The sequence below is a fragment of the Antedon bifida genome, chromosome 3, assembly GCF_963402885.1.
Source record: "Antedon bifida chromosome 3, ecAntBifi1.1, whole genome shotgun sequence".
Lineage (NCBI taxonomy): Eukaryota > Metazoa > Echinodermata > Crinoidea > Comatulida > Antedonidae > Antedon > Antedon bifida.
In genome coordinates this window covers 11,400,309-11,423,764 of record NC_136228.1, presented here as the reverse complement: position 1 = coordinate 11,423,764, position 23,456 = coordinate 11,400,309, and the positions used below count along the sequence as shown (strand labels likewise).

General features: G+C 31.0%; 2 protein-coding genes across 5 annotated transcripts in view; one reads left to right on the top strand and one right to left on the bottom strand.

Moving 5' to 3' along the window:
- LOC144837820 (gem-associated protein 4-like) overlaps nt 1-23,456 on the top strand; it is a 40,375-nt gene that overhangs the window by 14,636 nt on the left and 2,283 nt on the right. For both annotated transcript variants that reach the window (XM_078693091.1, XM_078693090.1), the window contains exons 12-13: nt 22,179-22,377; nt 22,693-22,826. In XM_078693091.1, coding sequence (XP_078549217.1) covers nt 22,179-22,377; nt 22,693-22,826 — 333 coding nt within the window. The remainder of the gene's footprint in view (nt 1-22,178; nt 22,378-22,692; nt 22,827-23,456) is intronic.
- Nucleotides 357-16,999, bottom strand: LOC144837825 (uncharacterized). Of its 3 annotated transcripts, XM_078693098.1 has the most exons (5): nt 11,625-11,799; nt 10,792-10,958; nt 6,272-6,465; nt 2,870-2,960; nt 357-1,939 (listed from the first exon to the last, which is right to left on the bottom strand). In XM_078693098.1, exons 3-5 carry the CDS (start codon nt 6,456-6,458, stop codon nt 1,900-1,902), a joined length of 318 nt encoding a protein of 105 aa, XP_078549224.1. In that variant the 5' UTR covers nt 6,459-6,465; nt 10,792-10,958; nt 11,625-11,799; the 3' UTR covers nt 357-1,899. The 3 variants fall into 3 exon arrangements, with proteins under 3 accessions (XP_078549224.1, XP_078549225.1, XP_078549226.1); XM_078693099.1 differs by lacking the exons at nt 10,792-10,958; nt 11,625-11,799 and adding an exon at nt 16,629-16,999 and having other exon boundaries at nt 6,272-6,467; XM_078693100.1 differs by lacking the exon at nt 11,625-11,799 and having other exon boundaries at nt 10,792-11,135.

The window sequence follows — 23,456 nt, the reverse complement described above, 5'->3', positions numbered from 1 at the left end:
CAGCAAAAAAAAACAAGAGTCAGAAGATTATTGTTTTAATCTTTTATTAAAAAATTAAACTTTTACATGTGAAATTTTAATGCAATGAAAGATTTTTAATGGCTAAGATTTGAAGCTAGAACATGTAGGTTAAGGAGAATTTATGTTTGCTTGTATTACTGGTATCAATATTCTATATAGTATTATTATTATTATTATTTGTTCAAAACTGCATGTTGAGGTTGGAATATAAAATAAATTGATTATGTATACCATACATAACTGAGTATAATTAACCCCCTACCCCCACACACCCCCAAATGTCATCCCAGACACAGAGTAAAGTACAATCATGTATTACAAAAGCACCATTTTTTTAATAATAAAAAATAAAAGAAAGCACTTCTCTATTACAACTTGCCCATTATGAAAGCATTTGTTAAAATTAATAAAATAAATTATATTATAAATCACTTTAAAATAAATAACAAAATGAAATAAGCAAATATATTTTAAAGTTATTTGATGCATAGAACCAGTGTTTTTATGTTTGATTTCTAAAGTTTGTTACTAAATATGAGTTTCCAACAATATTACATTGTTATATTTTTCTTAAAATCAGGTAAATTGTCAGCACTGTAAATTCTTAACTATCTATTCTTAAAATTATATAATAATAATATTAATTAAAGTACTGAAAATTTGAATTCTTAATTAGAATTGTTTTAAACAATCTTTCAGCATCATATACTCCTACAATTAGAGGCTTGAACAATTACCAAATTGCAATTTATTGGCTGTGATTGTGTTGTGTACACTCAAAAATTTTAAAAAAATGGTGTTATCGATAGAATGTGCTAGCATTCCAGACGTATTCAATCTTTACTGCCGTTTGATAAGGAAATTCATTCGTTTTCGGGGAAAATATTTCATGATACTGTGAAAAGGTTATTCATACTATTCAACAAAGCAGAGCCATTAAGAGCAGTTTAAGGGGATGCTTCAATAATGTCTGTATTTCCGTTAGACTTCAGCTTAGATTAATTTATGTTAATTTATTTTTGTTATATGTACAGTGAAACCTAATAAACCTTTTTTCTAATGTAAACATACTGATTATAATAGACATAGTTTGTTTACAAAAGCAGCATACTACTACTCTAAACTTGAAATGCTTTGTCTCACGCTACTACGCCATATCCAACTACACTGACTTGCTTATTGCATCATTTTTACATCTAAATGAAATTGCATTTTTATAACTTCTTATTAAGAAATTACAAATTGGATTTTTATAATATTTAAAGGAGAAATATTGAAGATTTCAATCAAGACAAATTTTTTATTAAATTCATCAATAATTTAAATGTTATTTTTTTTAATTGATTAGAAAATGTTTACTATTAATAATAATAGACAGGTATATTAACAATATAAAAAAATATTGCCCCAAATTAAAAAAAGATCAAACTTCTTCTTCAGTTCTTCTATAGACCATACAGTAGATATCAATTTTGCATAATGAATGCCATATGAGATGCGTTCTTTTTATCATCAGACAGTCTTTGATAATCAATTTTGCTATCCATCAGTAAGTCTTGCTCTCATGGGCATTACTTTTACAAGTATTAGTTCCTTCTGGTCATTAGGAATAGATTATAGTAGTACCTAGATTCAGCCTAGGCCCCATGATCTCCGACCTAATTTCTCCAGTCTATTGGTTTTAGTACAGTAGGCTTATTCACAGAGATTGGGTACGACAAATTCCCAAACCTTCTATCTTCTGTTCTGCACCTTGTTATCACTCCTCTGGTACCATTTCCTAAGTAGATTGCTGTTACATCGTCCGGTACCACTCCCTTTCATGATACTGTACGTTACCACTCTCTGTATCGATATTACATCCTTAAGTATGATTCCCTATATGGCTGTAGGTTTTGGTTCCTTCTGCTTATTTTTCCTTCAAGAAATAATGCAATAATTAACATTTTTAGATTGTTTTTATCCATGTAATTGTTGACAAATTTGAGTTACAATTAATAACTGTAAACATCCTAGTAAAGATACCAGCCCCAGATACCGGAATGGTTTTCAAATGTAGTTTAACCTGCTCTGTAATATTCCAGTCATTTTTATTGCATATAACCTCCCACCCCACAACAACCTTAGTATATTTCCAACCATCCCATATTTTTCAAATGTAGTTTCAAACCTACCCAGTACAATTGCGATCATTTTGATACTCCATGGGTATGAATGTGTGCAATTTATAACAACAATTTGTATAACAAACAAACAGTGGGGAAAAGTGGGTATATTGGATCCAAGAGGGCGGTTGAAGTTCAAATGTCATAAACCTTCCCAGTGCAATTGTCTATATGTTTAGTAAAATGTGCATAACAAACTACTGTACCAACTCTCTGTGGAAGTCATACAGTTGAACAATTGAACTTATGTTGTGAAAGTGTTTATAGTTAAAATGTGAAAAGGAAATTATTGGTAGAATAATTGTATAAATATTGCAATGTAACCTTTGTTTTTATTTTAGTACTTATAACAAGTTGTAAAACCAGGTTTGCATAGTGTGAAGAGAAAAACACATCGAAGAGAGGCCTGTTTTTTTGTCCGCATATGCCCTGGTATTAAACTGACCAATCATAATAGTAATCAAATATTGCCAATCATACTTTCTCCCAAGATATATCAAGGTTCGAGTATGCTGTATGAAAACGTGTAATAATTCTGGAGATCAAACTATGTTACAAATTGTAACAATTTATGCAGATGTGAAACGGGTATTATTTCTTTTACCATGGAAGAATTAGGATTCCTCCATGCTTTTCCCCGCACACCTAAAAGAAAACACTATGCAATAATATAACAAACTTACTTTTTCCTTTTATGTCGATATATAATGTAGACTAGCCCAGCTATAGCAGCCATCATTAGAATTGTTGTAACAACTCCAACTATTGTCATTGCTATAAAAAAGAGAAGATAATTTATATATTAAAATTAGTTTTAAATTGTTTATTTCATGACCAGTTTTGGGTAAGTGAAAATAATTGCTGTCCTACGGTACGTTATCTCCAAAAATGTGACGAAGGAGGCAATGTGAAGGTAGCAATTGTTTTTATTTGATTTTGTGTTCCTTTTCACATCAGACAGCTCATCGTTTACCATATAAGGTAGTAGAATCAGATCTATAACTTTTCTCACATATGACGTAATTTTCATTTCCTTGTTTAAAGTACTATAGCCTTTTTATTTGCAGAGTATCAAGTTATCATAGATCTCTGTACATTGATTTGTAATTACATTCTGAATCATGCCTTTCATTGGACTTCATAATAAAATGAGTAATTTTGCTATAATAGCTTCTTTTGTAAATAATTAAAAACGATTGCAAACCTGCTCATTGACATTTATTTATAGCTCTACATATGGCTAAATTAGCCAATAAAAATGGTGTTAATAACTTTCTCTGATCATCTAATGATTAAAATTATACTATTATAAGGTCAGAATGCGTCATTAGCCGTTCTTTGCTCTTTTGGTATATGCGTAGGCCTTTCTTAATTCAATATCTTCCATCTGCGTGATTAAGACATTCCCAATGAAACTACTTAAAAGATGTGATATTTATCAATAACATTAATCCATCAGTTGGTTGTAAAACCCTTTGTCATCTTCAGATTTGGATCTTATACAGTCATCAAAATGAATGTAAATAACATCTTAAAACATTTTTACTATAAACATTAACCATGACAGCTCTGACATCACTTCAAACACAGGATTAATTGACAAAGTTCAATGTACTCATTTATTTACACATTATTATTAGCTATGATTTATCCTTCTTTTGTCTTTAGATACAATTAATTTACATGCTCCTATCTTAGTATGGCTTTCTGTCACTAAAGAGAATAAGTGTGATTGCTAAATACAGCCGTAGGGTCTTTCTTTTTATCCACATTCCTTTACTTCCACTCAGTCAAACCATTATGTTAATATTTATCTATCTATATATTCTTTTTCTGTTGTGGTGAAATTAAATATTGAATTGAATTGAATCTTAACAGCATCTCCATCTCCCCCACCCCGCTCAGTGTAGGTGAGCCATAATACTATAAATTACCATTTGTTTGTTTAAAGGGAAAGTGCTCCCTTAATAGTGTCTAGCCAAGTAACGATGTTCCAAAACAGGGTTGTACTGTATGTATTTAAAATAGGTATGGTTGTTTCTATATATAGTCCATTTTTCTTTGATTGATTATTATGTAATTTAAACAGAAGATTTTAAAAATAAATGTGTACACTGCTGTACATTCCATTCATTACCATAAATTATTATGTTTTAATGATCGATAGTGATTTCTTAAAACTCACACTTCTACACAGTGACATACTTTATCTAATTACACTATTAATATTGGTTTACTCGTTTTTTCTTCTAAAAAAGTGGAACACATTAGCGATTGTAATTGCCACGTTTCAGTCTCATATTTTGTAATTTATTTCTGCTACTGGCAAATGTAAAATATACATTGCTAAGAGTTAAAAGTTAGAAAGTGTAAAATGGAATGTTGCAAAATGGTAAACTAGTATAAAGTAGGTTTAATTATTTTAACTACTACAAAGTAGATTTGCGTCAGTAGCTTAGGTGAGTCAGATGTTTTTCCTTTCTCTAAGATAATTGTACTCGGAATGCTCAATACATAAAAAAGTTTCATTCATATTATTGCAGTACCCTCTGCTTCTCTGGACTTAAATTTAACCGTAGCCATCAGTTCAAGATTGGTGGTCTAGAAGTATTAACAGTGGGCTAGTAAGTGATCTGGAGGTCGTGGGTTCGGGTCCCATCCGAGAATGTACTGTAACTTTTTCAATATCTAGAAGAGTTTCATGATACCTGGCTTGCAGAAATTAGTTTGGTTAGAAGAATTTAATATTTTTCACTTCGGTAAGCATAACACAACCTTCAATGGTTCAATATAGGCCTACCAGTTGCGTACCATTGTGTTTTTTTTTTAATTGTTTATTTACTAGCACACAGGATTTTTTTAACACTAGAATTTTTCTGAATGAATGTATGTACTGTATCTGTGAAATAAATTATTTCGTTCAATTCCAGAGCCGTTAATTTGTCAATTTAAGATTTAAATAAATTTTCATTCAAATTCATTCGTTGCCTTTCATTTCTTCTTCTGTCAATTTACATACATGATAGATAATTTCTGGGATTGGTCTTTACATCGTACATCATAGTCAAAACAAATTATATCCTGAGGTAGTATCCGTATACGCGTAACATTCAGTCAACCTGTCAACAAGCTTGTTAGGAACGTGAAATGAGGCAAATGCACTGCATTGCCCCTAATTACAGTAATAAGCTTAGGAAAAATATGAATAATTTAAAAAGCTGTACACCTAAAGCAAGCCTTTGAGTCAAATCATTTGTGATATATTATTTATTTTGCATTTAAAACTTGTAATATTTAATTCATAACAAGGACAATTAGTGATAAAAAAAAATACTGGGTAATAAAAACTGAGGCAGGATTTACGTAAATATATAATAAAATGAGGCTCTGTTCACATAGATTTATAATTTAGTATGGTTTTGGTTGTTAAACACCAACTCAAAGTCACTGGGGTGTCATAGAGGGTATGGCAAGGATTACAAATGGGCTGAAATAGTCTTTCTTGCACCTACAAAATCCAGCATCTGACCTCACAGTCAGAGCTACTACTAATCTGTCAACATTGAAAATGTAATTACTGTATGTACAGTTGTCTACTACAGTTGTACCCTTCCTCTATTAAACTACACTATCAAACTTTATGTGACAAAAAAATGTGCCCATATATGGACATGATGATGTCATATCACTACCATATTTAAACATAGTGTAGACAGAGCTTAAGAAACACTCTTGGGTCTCAATATCCCCTAATAGTTGTTCTACTGAATTTTTATACAAAAGTGGAGGTCCACCTGGTCTACCCTGAATTTTCACCTTTCACACAATGCATACAATATTTCTGGAATTGAAAGTGTTTAATGCACAACCATTAACTTTCCTTCCTGAAGTGCTTAAATTAAAGTTTCCCATCACTGATTATGGTAGTTTATGTTCATTGGTCAGTGTAAAAATCACTGATGCATCACAAATTAATGTTCATTAATCTGGTCTCTATCCAAATCTGTTACATAGTTCAGACAAAAATACATACATAAATCCGCATGTACCCATACAAACAATAGTTTATAGAGCAAAATTCTTACTGTTATCATCATCCTGAAGTGTTGCCACGTCTCCTGTATTATTGGGGTATACCTCTGAAACATCGATACCACCTCCTCTTGTTGAAATCTTCGGCATGTCGGGTAATTTCGGAAGGCTTAGTGTTGGAAAATTCGTACATTGGCTTACAGTTGTGAGAGTATCAAAGCACATTGCCTGTTTCGACATTTTGAATCTGGAAAAACAACAAAGTGAAACAAAGTCTGTTATATTGCTATTCCATGTAGGCTGCCAATTTCCTGTATTTGCTTTTAAACTTTACTGTGTTTTAAACGTTTAGTTAGTTTAGTTTCATGTGAACAAAAATAAAAATAGACATTTTACGATATGATACAAGGAAAATGTAATACAATCTCACATAACATTTTTTATTAGTTATCCGCTTGGTATACCAAGCGGATAACTCCTTGTTATTGTATGGGATCAATAGTTTTTTTCTGTATTATTCTTGGATCCTTCCTTCCTTTTTGTGAGTCACGTTTCTCTAAAATGTGTAAACATAACATTTCATAACTTTGACAACATATGGGCATTTACGTGAAGTTGTGCACCTCCTATTTTTGAATGACGTCATAGTTGCGCAACGTGACTTACGCGCAATTTTATGAATTTCAATGATTGATTATAGATTAAAAACCAAAAGTCATTTAGTATTGACACTTTGACAAAATTTAAGTCATATCAGGGGCAAACTTTCTACGGATTAAAAATGGCATGTTTCACAATAAGTTACGCGCGCACGCGCATTTAAAATTTCAAAATGCGCAAAATTAATTTCTAATCAACTTTTTATGCGTTTCTTGTCATTTTGAGCATGTCAAAAATTCCCACGGGCGCGCAATTTTTTACGCACGCGGTGCGCACGTAGCGTTAAAAACATATTTTTTTCTCTTGAATTATATTTTTCAAGTCTTTCCTAGTAATTTTGAAAACAATTTAGACCTTTTCCAGTTTAAATAACGCCATACGAACACGTTGAATTAGACAATTCGTGCGCGTTTTTTATGAAAAAGCTTAAAAAATCGTCAAAATTATGTCTTTTTTTAAACAGTCATAGTTTCTAAAGTAAACCGTGAACCGTTTATTTTTATTACAAAATCTAGAAGTTGATGAGTTGTAGATATCGGATCATGCATCGATAAGGCTAAAAAAACATTGTGACGTCATCGTATGGCCACACGAATGTAAAATATAGGATTTTTGTCTCTTTCGTTATTGCTCATCACATTCAATGGAGCGCATCATGCTTATCTGTATTCCTTTTTCTCCTAAATTTATATATTGTGTAGGTCAATCAACTTTCTTTAGCATGAGATAAAAATATTTTAATTTTTATGACGTCATCATGCCTAAAAATTTTAATTACGTGGGTCATTAATTTCATCTTTACAGTAAATTTTAATCTGTAATAGCTCGTAAGAATAAAATGTGATAATCACGATTAAAACGTTTTCTGGAGGCTATTGGATTGTAGATACGAATTCATGTAAACATTTTGCCAATCGGATGTTGTGACGTCATCATATGGCCAGTTGAATAAAAAAAGTTGTATTTTCATATTTTGCGTAATAGTTCATCACATTTAAAAGGGTGCGCATCTATATTTTACGTATTCAAATTTCTTCTACACGTTAATATGTTGTTCCTGAGATAATTTCCTCCAGAAATTGCTATTTAAGTGTTTCATTTTGATACCGTCGCCATGTTAAAAATTGGAATAAATGGCGGGTCCCGTAATTTCACCTATTCTACACTGTATGTAATATGTATACAGATTATACTCTTTGCATGTATATACTATATGACACAAATTGACAGAATTCAGCACTAACAGCATATCATATTCTTCAGTTCTTGTCATAATGCCATAATCTTTATCTGTGTGCAATATTCCAACGTATGACGTGCACGTGGCGTTTGTCGTTGTGCGGATAACTAACTCGTCAAAGTGACGAGTTTCATGTCTAGTTATTAAAATGTTTTTGTTGAATATGTCATTTTAATGTCACATAATGTACCTGAAAAAAGTGTTATTTAAAGCAAAAAAAATAGTCAAATTGATTGGAAGTAAATGGGTTTTTGGTTGAATTTAACTGTTTATTTTGTGTTTTTATGAAAACAAATTTTTTTCTCCAGAAGTAATTAACTATATAAGAATATTTTTTTATTGGTCTTAATTTTTTTTTTTGCCGGGCAATACGTCCTTAAATTTCATGTTTTTGTATATTATTATTTTGTTTATTGTTTACACCGGAAGACTTTAAGTACACTATACCCTACTCTCTGTGAATAGTATACCAAGTTCTTTTATTGTGCACAGGAGCAATGTATGCACATGGAACCAACAGCTTTACGTCCCATCTGGAAGATAAGAGTAAAAGTATTTTCCTCTCTAAGAATACAAGCCATACTGTATGACACTGATAAGTCTCTCACATTCTAGTTTGATTTACCATTATGCCACATCACTCAGTGATCGAGTCCATACAGTTTCCTAGAGTATCTCCAAGTTCTCTGGGCCCAATATTGATTAACTTTTGTGATTTGACAAGAACCAGTTTTTTAACATTATATGGCTAAATATCAAACCTCCAAACCCTAGTATTGTGCATAGACCAAACCTCGTACATAGTTTAGCATTAAAATGACTATTATCTTTGTCAGCACAGAGAATGAGCTACATACATCATGTTGCATTATCAATGTGAACAACAACCTGCCAATAGTATTCATATAGTACTTCGTAAATGCATTGTTTAATGCTAATAATTCTTTAATATGCTGTAGGATACATCATTCTTATATTTTAATCAAAAAGCAATTGGTACACTTAGAGTGATGGATTTCTTCCTTTTAGCCAATTGACAGCGTCAAGGATAGTCAAAGTGAGCTTAAAGCTACTAAGGACAAAAAAATTGTTGGAAATCAGACTGTAATTTTTAAAAAATATTTTGAATCATAGTTAAAAGCACCATAGCAATTTCTTGGGCAGCCTAATTTATTGTAACAAACAGGTGAAATCAAAGAAATAATTGAAAATGCAATTTTTCTGGCAAGGCAATCTAGGGATATCAATTAAAATAGAATCGATTTGACTACCAGTTTAAAATGTACCTGTTGAACCAAGCATGATTTTTACAAGGGGGTTTGTTTTTGTACAAACATAAATCTCTTGAGCAACGAAATAGCTAAATTGCCTCAACACACTCCGCTGAAAAATAGGAAAAAAAATCATCCGGCTAATTTAGGCCTATTAACCACACCACTGCTGATCTCCATGAATAGGGGAAAAAAAGAGGGAAAAGGAAAAAGACGGGCTTACAGGCTTATGTTCACATGCAATTGTTCATAAATATGCGAATAACTCATCCAACATATATTCCACTGCATATTATGTTGTATTTATTGTTCTTTGTTCCTGTTATATAAATACAGATTTCCAATAGGAAACAATAGTTTGACTATTTTCATTTGACTGTTTATTTTTTAATAAACATGAATATCTACATTTTTTTCAATGACTAGACAATTTTTTTTAAAAAGACTCATCACGATGATTTACAGTACAAAAAGTTTGTTTTTCTACTTTTAGTATCCTCAATTTTTATATTACATTACCCCTTCATTAAAAACAATACATGTGTCATGTCAAATCAAACTTTGTAACAATTTTATACATACATTATTTTAGGCCAAATAAATAATGTATATAAAAAGGCTGCACAAACTTTTTTGGATATTTGTTTCTGTTTTTTTAAGGTCAAATTGTTTTTAAAACAAAATCAAATTTGCATGATCACAGTTGTTGTTATAAACAGCAACTGTACTTTTAAATCATATTTCTCATGTTGGTACATTACAAATGATAATAATTAATATCCCCTCAAAAAACAAAAATCAATGATCCCGAATGTAAAACTTTTCTTTTTGGCCATATCAAGTTTTGTATTGTGTTATCTTGATTTACATACTGTACTGTTCTTATCTTAATATGTCCTTTGTGAAACCGAAATCAATCAGTGTAATTTAAGATTACCTGAAAAAACTTGTTTTGGTTAGTGTGGCATAAAAGAAAGTGAATATGTTTTCTGAATTTTTGAAGTATAATTTGGAAAAGGTAGGTTTGTGAATAAGCAATAGATACATTGCATGGTTCTGTCATCACACATGCTGAAAAAGGTAACATTTTCAGTAGTTCTTGTTATTCTTTAATGTAAAGTTTAATAATGAATCTGTGGTAGTATGGTTCAAATCCTGATATATTCTTTTTCTCGCAACAAAGGCAATGCCCACAATATCCAAAAGTAGTAGTAAATATACAGTCACTCTCAAACCGGACTCTATGAAAACCACAAACTCTTTTAAACCAGGATTTCTTTATAGACCAAAAGGTCATAACATTTATTTAAATATATTCTGGAAAGCAAGACTAAAAAAAAATGTTTTACCAGGCCAAAGTGTCCGGTTGTGAGAATTTTGACTAATCACAAAGTTTACCTACCGTTAAATATTCAACTGAGGCCGGTTAACTAAGTTGGTCTCTTTCTGATGTGTTTGAAGTGCTGGTAACTAAATCCAAGTATATATTAGTCACAGTCGTAACGGTTTATAGCATTTTCTTCCTGATCACAACATAAAGTTTTATCTTTAACAAATGACGTCTTCGAGCTGTAAAAGTACATTATTGAAAAGTGCTATAACAATCTCGTAAAGATATGTTTACTAGTGGACTAATGAAACAGATTGGCACAATCATAGAATGACCAATGCTGTCCACAATCATAGAATGACCAATGCTGTCCACAATCATAGAATGACCAATGCTGTCCACAATCATAGAATGACCAATGCTGCCCACAATCAAAGAATGAGTATTAATGCTGTCCACATACCGTCTGGCTATATTTTATATTATCTATTTAGTATATTTATATATAAGATATTTGATCTGTTGCAATAACCTTGTTAGATTGTCTTTCAAAAGAAATAATTTCATTTCCTTATCAAATAAAGTTTAAAGTTATTTTATCTACATTTCACATTCTTTAATAAGGAAGCATTTCATATATACTTCTACTGTATTTTTTTTAATGTGTATACAAATTGGTTCTTACAGGTATTGATGGATGTTGTCTGGTTATTAAAACCAACATGGTATTGCCCATCAAACAATTTCTAACCTAGTGTCCTCAATTTACAACATAGTTTCACAATTTCTAACAACCACACACAAGTGATTTTCCTGCTCTTTTTTTAAACTGTAACTTTTTATGCAATAAATCTCCCACCCTCTTTTTAAAATAATATGTTCATCAATTATTTAATGTTACTTACTGTTCTCAGCTTTCGCCTCCCTCTCTTCCCAGACACAAATATCACTCCAAGCTGTATATAACAGGTGTATTAATGTCACATATTATTCTTCTGATGATAGTAACTGTAGGATACTGTATCAAACAAAAATAAGTAGGCCTTAAATATCAAGTTTACTTTCTCATGTGGACTTAGTCGAAGGCTAAAGCTAGAATAAGGATAAGTTTTAATTCCAGCGTTTCCTGACTATAGTTAATTCCTTGTCCACATTGGTTGATAGTTGTAAATAAAATATTTAGCTTTCATATCCTGTATTGTATGTGATGAACTATGAAAGTGCATTATTTCTGCTGGTTACGTCAGTTGTACACCAAGATATTTGAAATTAGCATTTGAAAATAAGTCTCGTACATTAGTATTATAATATTATTATTTTAAGGTCACCAAAGCCAACTGAGTTGTGATGAAAATATTTATTTTGAAACTATTTACACTGTAAAATCAGGGAGGTATTTTACCTCCCTGGTAAAATCATGTACAATGTGTACTTCTACCATTCTTATGTCATTCCAATACACATAATACTTCCAAAACATGAAATTACGTCAAAGTTCAACTCAGATGACTAAAATCAACTGTACTCACATAAACTATTTAATTTAAGGTAGATTTAATAAATTTTGATTTAAAAAAATTTAAATACAGTATATAAAAAGTTTTTCAAAAATTGATTATAATGTAGTGTTAGCGGTATTGTTTTTCCTAATTTGTAGATCATAATTATAATCTGATAAAAGAATTTACCAGGGAGGATAGCTCATTTGGGTCCTTTTATAGTCTAAAATAATTGTAGTATTGGTAAATAAACTAATTTTGGATCCCAAATATTATTTTGTAATTTTCTTTTGGATGATCCAAGTCGAGAATAATAAACTTGCATTAAAATTAATTAATTCTCTCATTGGTAAGCAATTGCCATTTTAATATATTCTCAACTTTGATCATCAAAAGAAAATTATACTTGTAATCAAAATTTTACAAATATTGCTTAAAATAATATAAAGTAATAAATAAGCATGTTGTTATTGATAATATTGTTATGATTGCTATAGAGGATTTGTGTTAAGAAGGTTGTATTTAATCCAAGGCCAAGCGTGGTTATTCATAAGTTTTAATGCAAATACTATGCCCTTGGTATTTCACAAAAAATAAATAATATTGCTTTATTGTTTTTATACGTAATTGGAATTTTGCATTAAGCCTGTTCTCGCACGACTCAAACATTTTTGCATTGGAAATATGTTCTATCCCTTTATTATCTTCAACTGCAAGGGCAAAATGCTTTGATTTTTATTTCCCGAGCAAAATTGGATAAGTATCAGCGAAGTTTAAGTGTAATAAATCTGTAACTTTAGGGATTTTCGGTGACCTTCGGAACATTGTGAGCACGCAGAAAAAAATGTAAATGATTGCAAAGATCCATGTATGTATGTATGTATTTACTGTGTCATCATTCCACCACTCCTGATAATATTAGAGTATCTATAATTTTATAGTGAAGTGGACAGTTTGTTTGGCATAATGTTATTTACCATAAAATATAAACAGATTCAGTTTAAATTTACGATCAAAGTTTATTCACTAACACTTGAAAGGTGAATAATTTCTGTTCTTTCATTACCTGTAAATGTCTTTTAGGATTTGAGAAGACAGAACATAAAAACAGTTATGATAATATGTTCCACTTCAAGCTAATTTATCAAATTCTCTGTTGCACAATTAAATTTATGTTTTATGGTTCCCAAATTGATCTATTTGATGTACAATGTCATTTGCTGTTAAATCTAAAATTCATTGTTGGCCATTAAGAAAATTCCTGACTCTTTCTTCATCGTTTTGTATGTAATTACGAACTGACTTGTACGTGTATATACTTTGAAGAAAAATGTAAAGTATTTACAAAATTGTATTTCTGTCTAAAATATGTAATTTTATGAATTATAAAATGTGAAATTTATTTTTACTTGCATTTGTATATATTGTGAATAAAGCTAAATGTAACCAATTTTTAAATATTTTTAAATTGTTTAAAAATGTCTATATTCTAGTTATTTCAAATTAAATTACTAATGTATTTACTAAATATAAATTGTTTTCCCATCAGTATAAATCTTGGTGGTCTTAGTAGTAAATCTGAAGCCAAAAAAGACAGATAAATTAAAAATACACAAATTGTATTTTTGGTGATTTTCGTCTTTCATGTCCATCCAAATTTATTAAACATATTTAAATATTAATAGAGACAAATATTAAAACATATGTGATTTGCGAATTTCAGATTTGATTTTGTTGGGAAACTAGAAAACTGGAAGATAAATTGATATTTGATTTAATAATTTAAAATTCTTAATCAAATATTAAGTAACATGTGCTAGGCCTAGTAACATAAACTCTTTGTTACAAAAAACAACCAATTAAGACCAAACCGTATGCAACATTTTTTAGATGTGATGCAAAGAAAAAAAATTAAATTATATCAACAATTATTATTAAAGCAATTTAGCAGTACATGATTTTATGTCGCTTTTTAGATGAAATTCTTTCTCTGATCTTGAAAGTCTGTGTGAACCTTTGTTACAAAATAGGTCATAGCATAAATAGTTCACCCATTTGTTTAGCTGATGTGATGACGTACATTCGTGTTGTAATTAGTAAGTGAAATGAGTTATGAAGCATGTGCAAGATATGCTTGTCTGCTCTTTAATACATTTACGCACCATAAATTAATTTGAACATACAATTTTTTTTAATTACTGTATGAATTTACAGTAAATACTGTAAAAGCTGTCTTTAACCTAATTGTTGGTTGGGTGTGGAAAGACGGGGTGTGGTGTACGTGAATTGAGTGGATGAACTAAATATTATGCATGCCCCTAGGTAACACCTGACATCTGGTGGTGAGAAAGACATATTGCACAATAATCGCGTTTGTTTTCAATTTAGTTGCGTAATAAAAGACGTAGCTTCCTGGAGGCGATTTTCTTTTTTTTTTTTTGCATTAGTTTCGCAACTACAGTAACCCTTTCGCTACTCATATTCTAGCTTCCAAAGTAAACGTTTGCCGCATTGTTTACGAGACATTTCAGACACTTGTATATACACTAAAGGTCAAAGTACTTTTTTAAAGGTGACTGAACGCACTTTAGTATAATTTTCTATGATTATTAAAATAATTATGTTATTCCAAACTACTGTAATTGGGTCATAATTGTGATATAGCTAAAGCAAGTTATATATACAGTAATAAAGCATTCGCATAATTATGTTGTAATAATTTGTTCTGTTTATGTGCGGTTTTATGAGTTATTGTTCTTTTGAGAGGATAGAGAATTATTGATGTTTTGATACCATTAAACTAAAAGATACGTTTAATACAATACATAGACGCCTTTAAAATCTTCAATTGATTGTGTATGTGCATCGAGGAATTGTTTGGTGATTATTTATAGTTTCTGGACGTGCTCATGAAATGCGATTGTATTATACACTCAACCTAGGCAAATCCCAGTAATATTTCTATTTCAATCTTATGTTTGGTTCCCACTAGGACTTAACGCAGAAACGTAAGCGCAATGCAAGTAATTAATTGACCAATCCCAAGCAATGGATTATTCAAAGTTGTCAGTTGTCGTTGGTCAATTCTCTTTTATGTTGTGCTGTCCTGGCATTGTGTCCTAGTGAGAACCAAGCTTCAGGGGACAGCTCTAATGCCTGATTATGTAGTTAAGCATAATAAAATAAAATCAAAATTTGGATACATTGGTGTAGGGTTCTAGTCTCGCATACTGCAAAATATGTGTGAAGATAGTCACTTGATAGTTGTGACATTTATATATTTGGAGTGGAGTTGTGGCTTGGTGGTTATGATGCTTGGCTACCACTCCAAGGGTCCTGGGTTCAAGTCCCATCACATGTCATGATTTTTTCTAAGGACAAAATTACAACTCCACTCCCAAAGACTTGTAATAAGACTTTGTTTATGTAGAGCATCTTGTGTATATCCCTAATGATCGGCAATTGCTGGATGGATCACCTTCTTTAAATATGGTTAAAAAAAAAAATATACACAGTATTAATTTATAGACGCTACAGCCTAGTATCCTGTGTAAAAGGACAAGACAGTATATAAGAATACAACATTTTCCTTGCATTACACTGGCTGTTCAGCTCATATCTTTAATTCTTTGAATTCCTAAATGATAAACCAGTCATTTTTTTTCCAGTTCAATTTTGTCTTATAGTGTGTACGTTAACTAATAAGAAAATGTATTATTCTCTTTGAGGCAATTACTCATGTAATTTTGTAGAATTATTATAAATTGTATGCACTTATATTATAATAATTATCCAATTATAAGCTTTAGATTAAATCCAATAATATCTATTATGTACAGTCGACCTTTGGGCTAATGTCAATTATTATGTTTAACATAATTGTTTAAGCCTTTGTATTTGAATATTGAGCTCATGTGTATTTTCAAATGTATTATTTTGGTCACGTATAATTACTATGAATTTTCACTAATTATTGTGTTGCATGGATATCGGGCTGTATTGCATCATATTGTAATCTATGTTTCTATGTACTGTAATTTACCTTTAAGAAGACTTACCTATAACACATACAACTGCTACAATGATGAACTCCAAATTTAAACAGTTAATAAACAATTATTAAAGTAAAATAAGCAGATTTGACAGATATTTATCTTTGCCAACTTTTTTTCCCTTTTTCCTTATCCTATTTTGTTATTACTAAATCATAGCATGGAGAATTATAACTTATTTCTCCATGATAGTAATTAAATTTTCACATATGATGACCTTTTCTAAATATTCAGTTTATACCAGTTTGTTGGCCAAATGCCTAGTAGACAATAATCAAAATGGCTCACCTCTCTTGCAAATAATTATTAATTTGCTTATTTATCAACGTTTACTATAAAAGTATCATATTAATTTACCTTGTACACTGTTTTTCCTGGAGATGGTATGTTGGACTTCCGCTCAGAGTGTGAAGAATGTTTACAACTTCGACCTAGCAATCTGAAAATTTAAAATCAGCCAGTCCGGTTCACTCCATTGATTTACATGGCTTAGTAAATTGAGACAGTCATTATTAATATTAAGATAGTCGGGACAACAGATTTAAATGTTGATGGATGATTTCATGACTGCACTTCAGATCATAAGAATTTCTCATTCAATGCTATACAGCTGCAGGTGTAGTTAAACATTAATTTGCTCCAGAATAATTCCCTTCACTCAATATTTCCCAATGTGTTCTTGCAGAAACTGTTTCACCATTGGAAATGCTTTTTAGCTTTGTCTGGAGTTTAAACTTGATTCCTGTAAATAGAATTAAAAGGATAAATAGCCAATTAAAGGATAAATAGCCAATTAAAGTACTTCCTTTAGAAATTCTTTGTCTTTAATTTTAACTATTAAGATAGAATTGGGTTTGTGCTGAACTGTTCAGTCTCCTGGGAATGTATCTCTTCACTCTGTGTCCACTTTGTTCACTATACATTTAAGTTTTAGCTTGGTCTAAAAGCAATGACTTTTTCACTGCACAATACTGATTATATTTTATTGACACAATATTTTCATGGTCGCCAGAATCAATCTTTTTCTTGATAGTATACACCTATTTAATTGAAATCAAACTTTACTAGATGCTGACAATGGTTGTTGATATTATGTGGAGTGTATTAAGCATTGTCTTCGTCCAGAATAAGCCATTGATTCAATTTTTGGTCTTTGTCAACAAAATTTAAGATAAACAGTCGTGGTATGTTTTCCTAAAGTAGTAACTCATCTCAAAATTCATCCATCTCACTGAGTTTTCCTATTGCAAAATAATCCTTGCCGTGGTTTAAATGTACAAACTTTTCATCACCTACAGTAAATCAAAACAAAAATGTTAACTTGCTTTAAAATAGACCAATATCCTCAGAGCTAAACTGCAAAATAATCCTCCTATCTTGGTGTAGAAACTTGACTTAGATCCAGAGACATATTATTTGATAGCAGTTGTAGGTTGTGTGCATAACATATGATAGACATGCTTCAGTTCCGAGCCTGTAGTAATTAATGATTGGCTGGCTATGATGTTGGTATTTATGAATGGATGAGCGAGTAAGTGTAAGGTAATGACGCCTCAATTGATCCATGTCTTCAAAACGTTTCTCGAATAAATTTGTGTCCATGTTGATTAATTTTTGTTTCTTCACATTTTTCACGTAAGTGTGTATTGAGAATGTTAATTAGATAATCAATTTTATTGTTTTTTTTTCTTTTTACATATTTTGTGGGTATATACTACTAGCAGACATACAATATTTCATATCATTTTTTGCTCATTATTTGCGCTGTTTTTTTATAGTAACTTATATAATATGAAAATTGATTTTGTATTTTTTGTAATAATAATAAAGTCGCATATATATTGATAAAATCATAAAATTCTTAATATGCATTTTACATCTTATAATCATACTAATTTAAACCGAGATAGAAAACTCTAAACCACCAAATGACAAGTCTGAAATAACTCTTATTGTTAAAACACATTGATTTAATTATTAGGATAATAATGCCAAATTCATTTTTTTTCAGGGCACATCCAGCGTTTCTTAAGCTCGGTCTACACTATCAAACTTGATGTGACAAAAACATTTTATGTGCCCATATATGGACATGTTGATGTCATATCACTACCAAATTGGGGCATATCACAACCATATTTATTACTAATAATAAATTTGAAAAACTCCAAATGCACAACACACTGTACAACATCATAATTCTTACCTGATTATTAATGAGGGAAGCATGCACCTGATGCTAACACCTAGATCCACCCTGTTTTGCTTAACTCTCTATAATGTACTGACAGTAGACCTAATATCCTAATTTTATAAAGCAACATGTATTTAGCTATAAAGCTCTGCCTGTTTAACAACTGTCTAGTATTCAGTGTTGTAATGCACAACCAGACACTTGTTTCTATTTAGATATTAATGCTTAAACGCCAAATTCTATAATACATAATTGCTAGACTCAATGATAATCATAATTATATGAAACTAATATACATCTACCTGTCTATACACTGCATTCAAGCATATACTGTATTCCCAAGCTAGAATCTACCAAGAGATGTAACTATACATTGCAAAGTGTCAAATAATTTGTATTCATTTCTACAAGGAATAAAAAGGCAAAAAAGAAAATCGCAAAGATGTAAAACAAAATAAAAAAGAATTTGATCTTTTGCGTAGAATCGAAAAGTAGGCATATTCTACACCTTGCTAAAAAAAGTTTTACCGTAGTTTGAGTTGGAATGGAGCATACCTTAAAAGACCTAAGTTTGATTTCAGTTTAACAACTTTTTTCTCTCTACCTTTTTATTTTGATACCAAGCATCATTTGCATATGGTACCAGGGATTCTAAATCTACAAAAGGATATTTACATCCCCAAAAAATTAATTAACATCTTCTGATACAATGTTACTAAAATATATGAAATCAATAAAATAAGAGCTAACAAAATACATATAACATACAAAGTTATAACTGATGCAGAAATGGTTAATCACATGTTTTTTATTTTAGTTTTATGATATTATCGTCCTTACCATTTTACTATAGAGTATCACGGTGCTGACGTCACGACGGTAGGTGGCGCTGCGTGGTTAAAAATGCGTTCAGCCTGCCTGAGTGACTCCAAGATCACCAATGGTTTGGAATAGGCTTATTGAAGAAGTCATTTTAAAACTTAATAATTTTCAATAAAAACAAACTAAAATTTCAAAAGATCACTAAAAATTTGTTTTTAATAATCTATTTATTCTTCAACTACAGTTTAACTATAAGTTAAAAAAAATCAAGCTAAGATACGTAATTTGATAGAAATACAGATCTTTACTGTTTATCAACATAGTAGTGCTGAACGCATGTTTTGGTTTGCTAGCAACCATGCAGCGCCCTCTATCGTTGTGACGTCACACCGTGATACTCTATAATAATGATGAATTTACCTGTCCTGTCTACAGTGATAGTTTGAGTGTACCATACAAACCAGACGAGAAATTTGTTCAGGACATTTTAGTATTCACAATCACAGAGGTTAATTACACTGTACATGTCTTTCACATGACCTGTCAAGATGCTATGTGGTCTAGTGGTTAGGACACACCTGTGAGTGAGAGGATGCAGGCTTAAAGTCAGTCCTTCCGTAAAGAACAATCAAAAATGAAATTTAGATCAGAGTTAAAATTGTATTGTCTATTATCTTGAAGTGCTAATCTCAACTGAGAACGTATTCTTATAATTTATCATCCTTGTATTAAAAAATATTGATTTTTATCATTTTCAATGCAAAATTTACAGACAAGAGATTCTTGTGTTTTTTTATGTTCATACATACTACATACAGTAGAGTACAATATTCAAATTTACCTATCCAATATGTTTTTAGTTTTCCATTGCATTGTTTACCTGTATTAAACCAGTTGTTCCTGTTTTTATGCTTAAATGTCAAATTCTATAAATAGGATATAATAATTGCTAGACACTCTAATCACAAAAAAATAATATTTCAAATATAATTGTACTGTGCACTTGAAGTCAGGCACTGTTCATATTACACATATTTATTTTTAAATGCCAAATTCTAATCTATAGAATATTTTGCAAAATTCTGTACTTGTTTTCGTATTTTAAGTGTTTATTTTTAAATGTCAAAATCTATAATTAGTTATTTCTACAGTATTACATTCATAATCGTAAAAATGATTTCAAATTTACATACTTTTTAGCATTTGAGAGTTACATTGTACTTGTTTACCTGTTTAAAACCAGACACATGTTCCTGTTTAAAGTGGTCATGTTCGACACCTTTGCCGTGAAAGCTTTAGTTTTAATCTTTCATCTGTGCCGTGCGGTCATTAAGAGAACGTGTTGATGGATACGCAGGAACTAATAAATGAGACACCTGCATAAACACAACATTTAATATCTAAAGTGCTCTCGTTGCTTTTTACCGTTTTAAAATGCAATGGTAATGTGCAGAATATCGATGTAGTTTAAAACTTAATATCTGTTGTTGTTATGATAAGGACTTTTATAGAGCTGCTATGTAGCAGTATTTTGAGAATGTTGATACAACTGTTTTAGTGCGGGCACTTGTTTATCTGTTGGATGGACAAAAAAACTGCTCAATATGAGGGGGGAAAAGAAAAAGATATTTTTTAAACTTATGGAAAATATACTGTTACAGTCATGATAGTGTTAAAGTAGAGGCTATTCAGGGGATATTTTTAACACCCCTTTTTATGAACTCCAAAGAGGGGTTTTACTGTACTATGTGAATACAACAAACAGACCTATGTACTGTATAAACAGATCCACTAATTATGCAGCTAGTAATTAGCACAATTATGATTGGTCGTACCCATGTACACGTAAGTGTAGAGTGTGTCTAATGCGACAAGCATTGGTCTAAAACTTCCGATCTTGCGATCATAATCCACTGGACACACTGTGCTACACTGCCATTGACAGTGTATTTTCCTATCTGACTGATAGTAGTTGTTATTATTTTCTGGACGTTAATTACGTCAATAGTGTGTACAATATGGTCCAGTTAATTAACACTGATTAGCAATACATACCATGATTTATGTTTGTTGTTAGAATTCAGTGTATGTGGCTGACATTTGAAATTTGGAACAATGACGTCCGTAAACAAAGTTGTTATTAACCTATTTTTAGATATTTTATTTAAATTTTATGATTATTATTGGTTATGAGTATGTTATCATTTTTGATATGCAAATTTTAATTCCCTTTATCATCAGATTATATGCTTATAATGTGAATACTGTATGCCGTACTGAATACAGGCACTATGTGTTACCATGGAGAATTCTCCATGATGTTACACATTCATTTTACGGAATTTTTTTAATATGCAAAATACAATACAATAAAACTTTATTATCTCATAGAAACTCAGTTGGCTTTATTAAATAGACATTCAACAGATATAAATAAGAAATAAATGATGATAATATGATGACAAACCAAACCTTCAGTATATCCCCAACAATCGGAATGATTTGTCCACTTGAACAAGCATTGAATTGACAAACTTGGTGTTTTTGAAATTTTATTTTGTCCCACTTTAGACCTACGTATGGAACAAAAACATCTGTTCAACACACTTAAGTGTCTTTCACACCTGTTCCGGTACAGATCTGGCGCCATCAAATCAAACGTCAATGTTTCGTTTTCACAACGCTCCACACGGCTTTGCGCCGATTGATATGCACCTAGCCACGTGAAAACAAAACATTAACGTTCAATTTGATTTGCCGGCGCCGTGCCAGATCAGGTTCAAAAGAGCCTTTAGGTTTGTTGTAAATGGGATGTTCCTATTCACTTTTTAAACTCTTAATAATTTAAAATACTATTTAAGATAATGTAGTTTTTTACTATCTATCTTGCAGGACATTTTTCACAACTATTCCGCCAAAGACGATCTACTGGCAGCCGTAGTACAAGCTCTAGTTCAAGTCTTACCTCAGTGTACGCAGCCCGAGTGGATTAATATCACAACAGCGCTGAGGAATTTACTATTGAAGCAAACAATCCACGTCCCATTGAGCACGGAGTTCATCTGTCAACTACCGTTATTGGATTTGAAAGGTTTGCGATGTTTGTTTTTAACAACAAAAATAGAAATAAACATATTGACCCCTTTGGGAATTTTTGACAGAAATAGAATTAAACAACATATTGGCAAAATGCAAACAGCTGATGATTTTAGATTACTTTCACATATTTATTGTATTTGTTGTTATCCTTATAATGTTATTATTGCTATTCAAATCATTGCTATTATATATATATATATTTACATTACTATAATATGTTATGAATTTTAATTAAAATTTGTAATTATCAATTTAATTTAACATTGTTTTTAAAAGTAAGGTAACAAAACTTAAATTGTTATTACAGAATATTCTGTTGATCTTGGAGTTAGTTCGTTGTTCTTGATGGTGTTTGAATTACTTGGGAACAAGTCCTACTCTTGGACTCATAACAATGGTATATGGACCCATACAGTCAAATGCTATTTAGCCATAATGAAGGTATGTATTATTATGTAATTGGCCTACAATCCCTACATATGCAAATATTATGTAGAGGACAGCATACCAGTCTGCAGATACCTTGCAGTGTATACATTTTGAGGTCCAACTCTAAAGGGTCTTTCACACCTGTTTGGCACCGAACGCGCTAACAATTCTTAAATTTTTACAACGCGACGATGTTTTTTGTACACATTTAAGGTCTGATATTTCAAAATAACAAGTGTAAGTCAAACTAAATTATAATATAAAAAAAAATTAATGTTTGTCATTCATATCCTAGGCTGGGTTGAACCATCAAAACCCATACATTTTTAATTTTTCATGCGGGCCTGGCTGCGGCCTTGGTTTTGCAACATTTCACGTCTGCGTGTCCCAGCAATGCGCAAGAGAACCAAGATACTATGAACGATTGCGTAAAAATGTGTAAATATTAGCGGTCCGGCTCGATCTTCATTATCGTTATTTATTTTCAACTTTAACAATTTGAAAATCGCAACTCATCGTAAAGTTACGTCAACAGGAAAATAATAACCACCTCATAAGGTAACCCTTACTCTCCTGAAAGATGAACTGGAGCCAGATGTGTACACCAAACTTCCCAAAAATCCTTATCCAAGACATATTTTA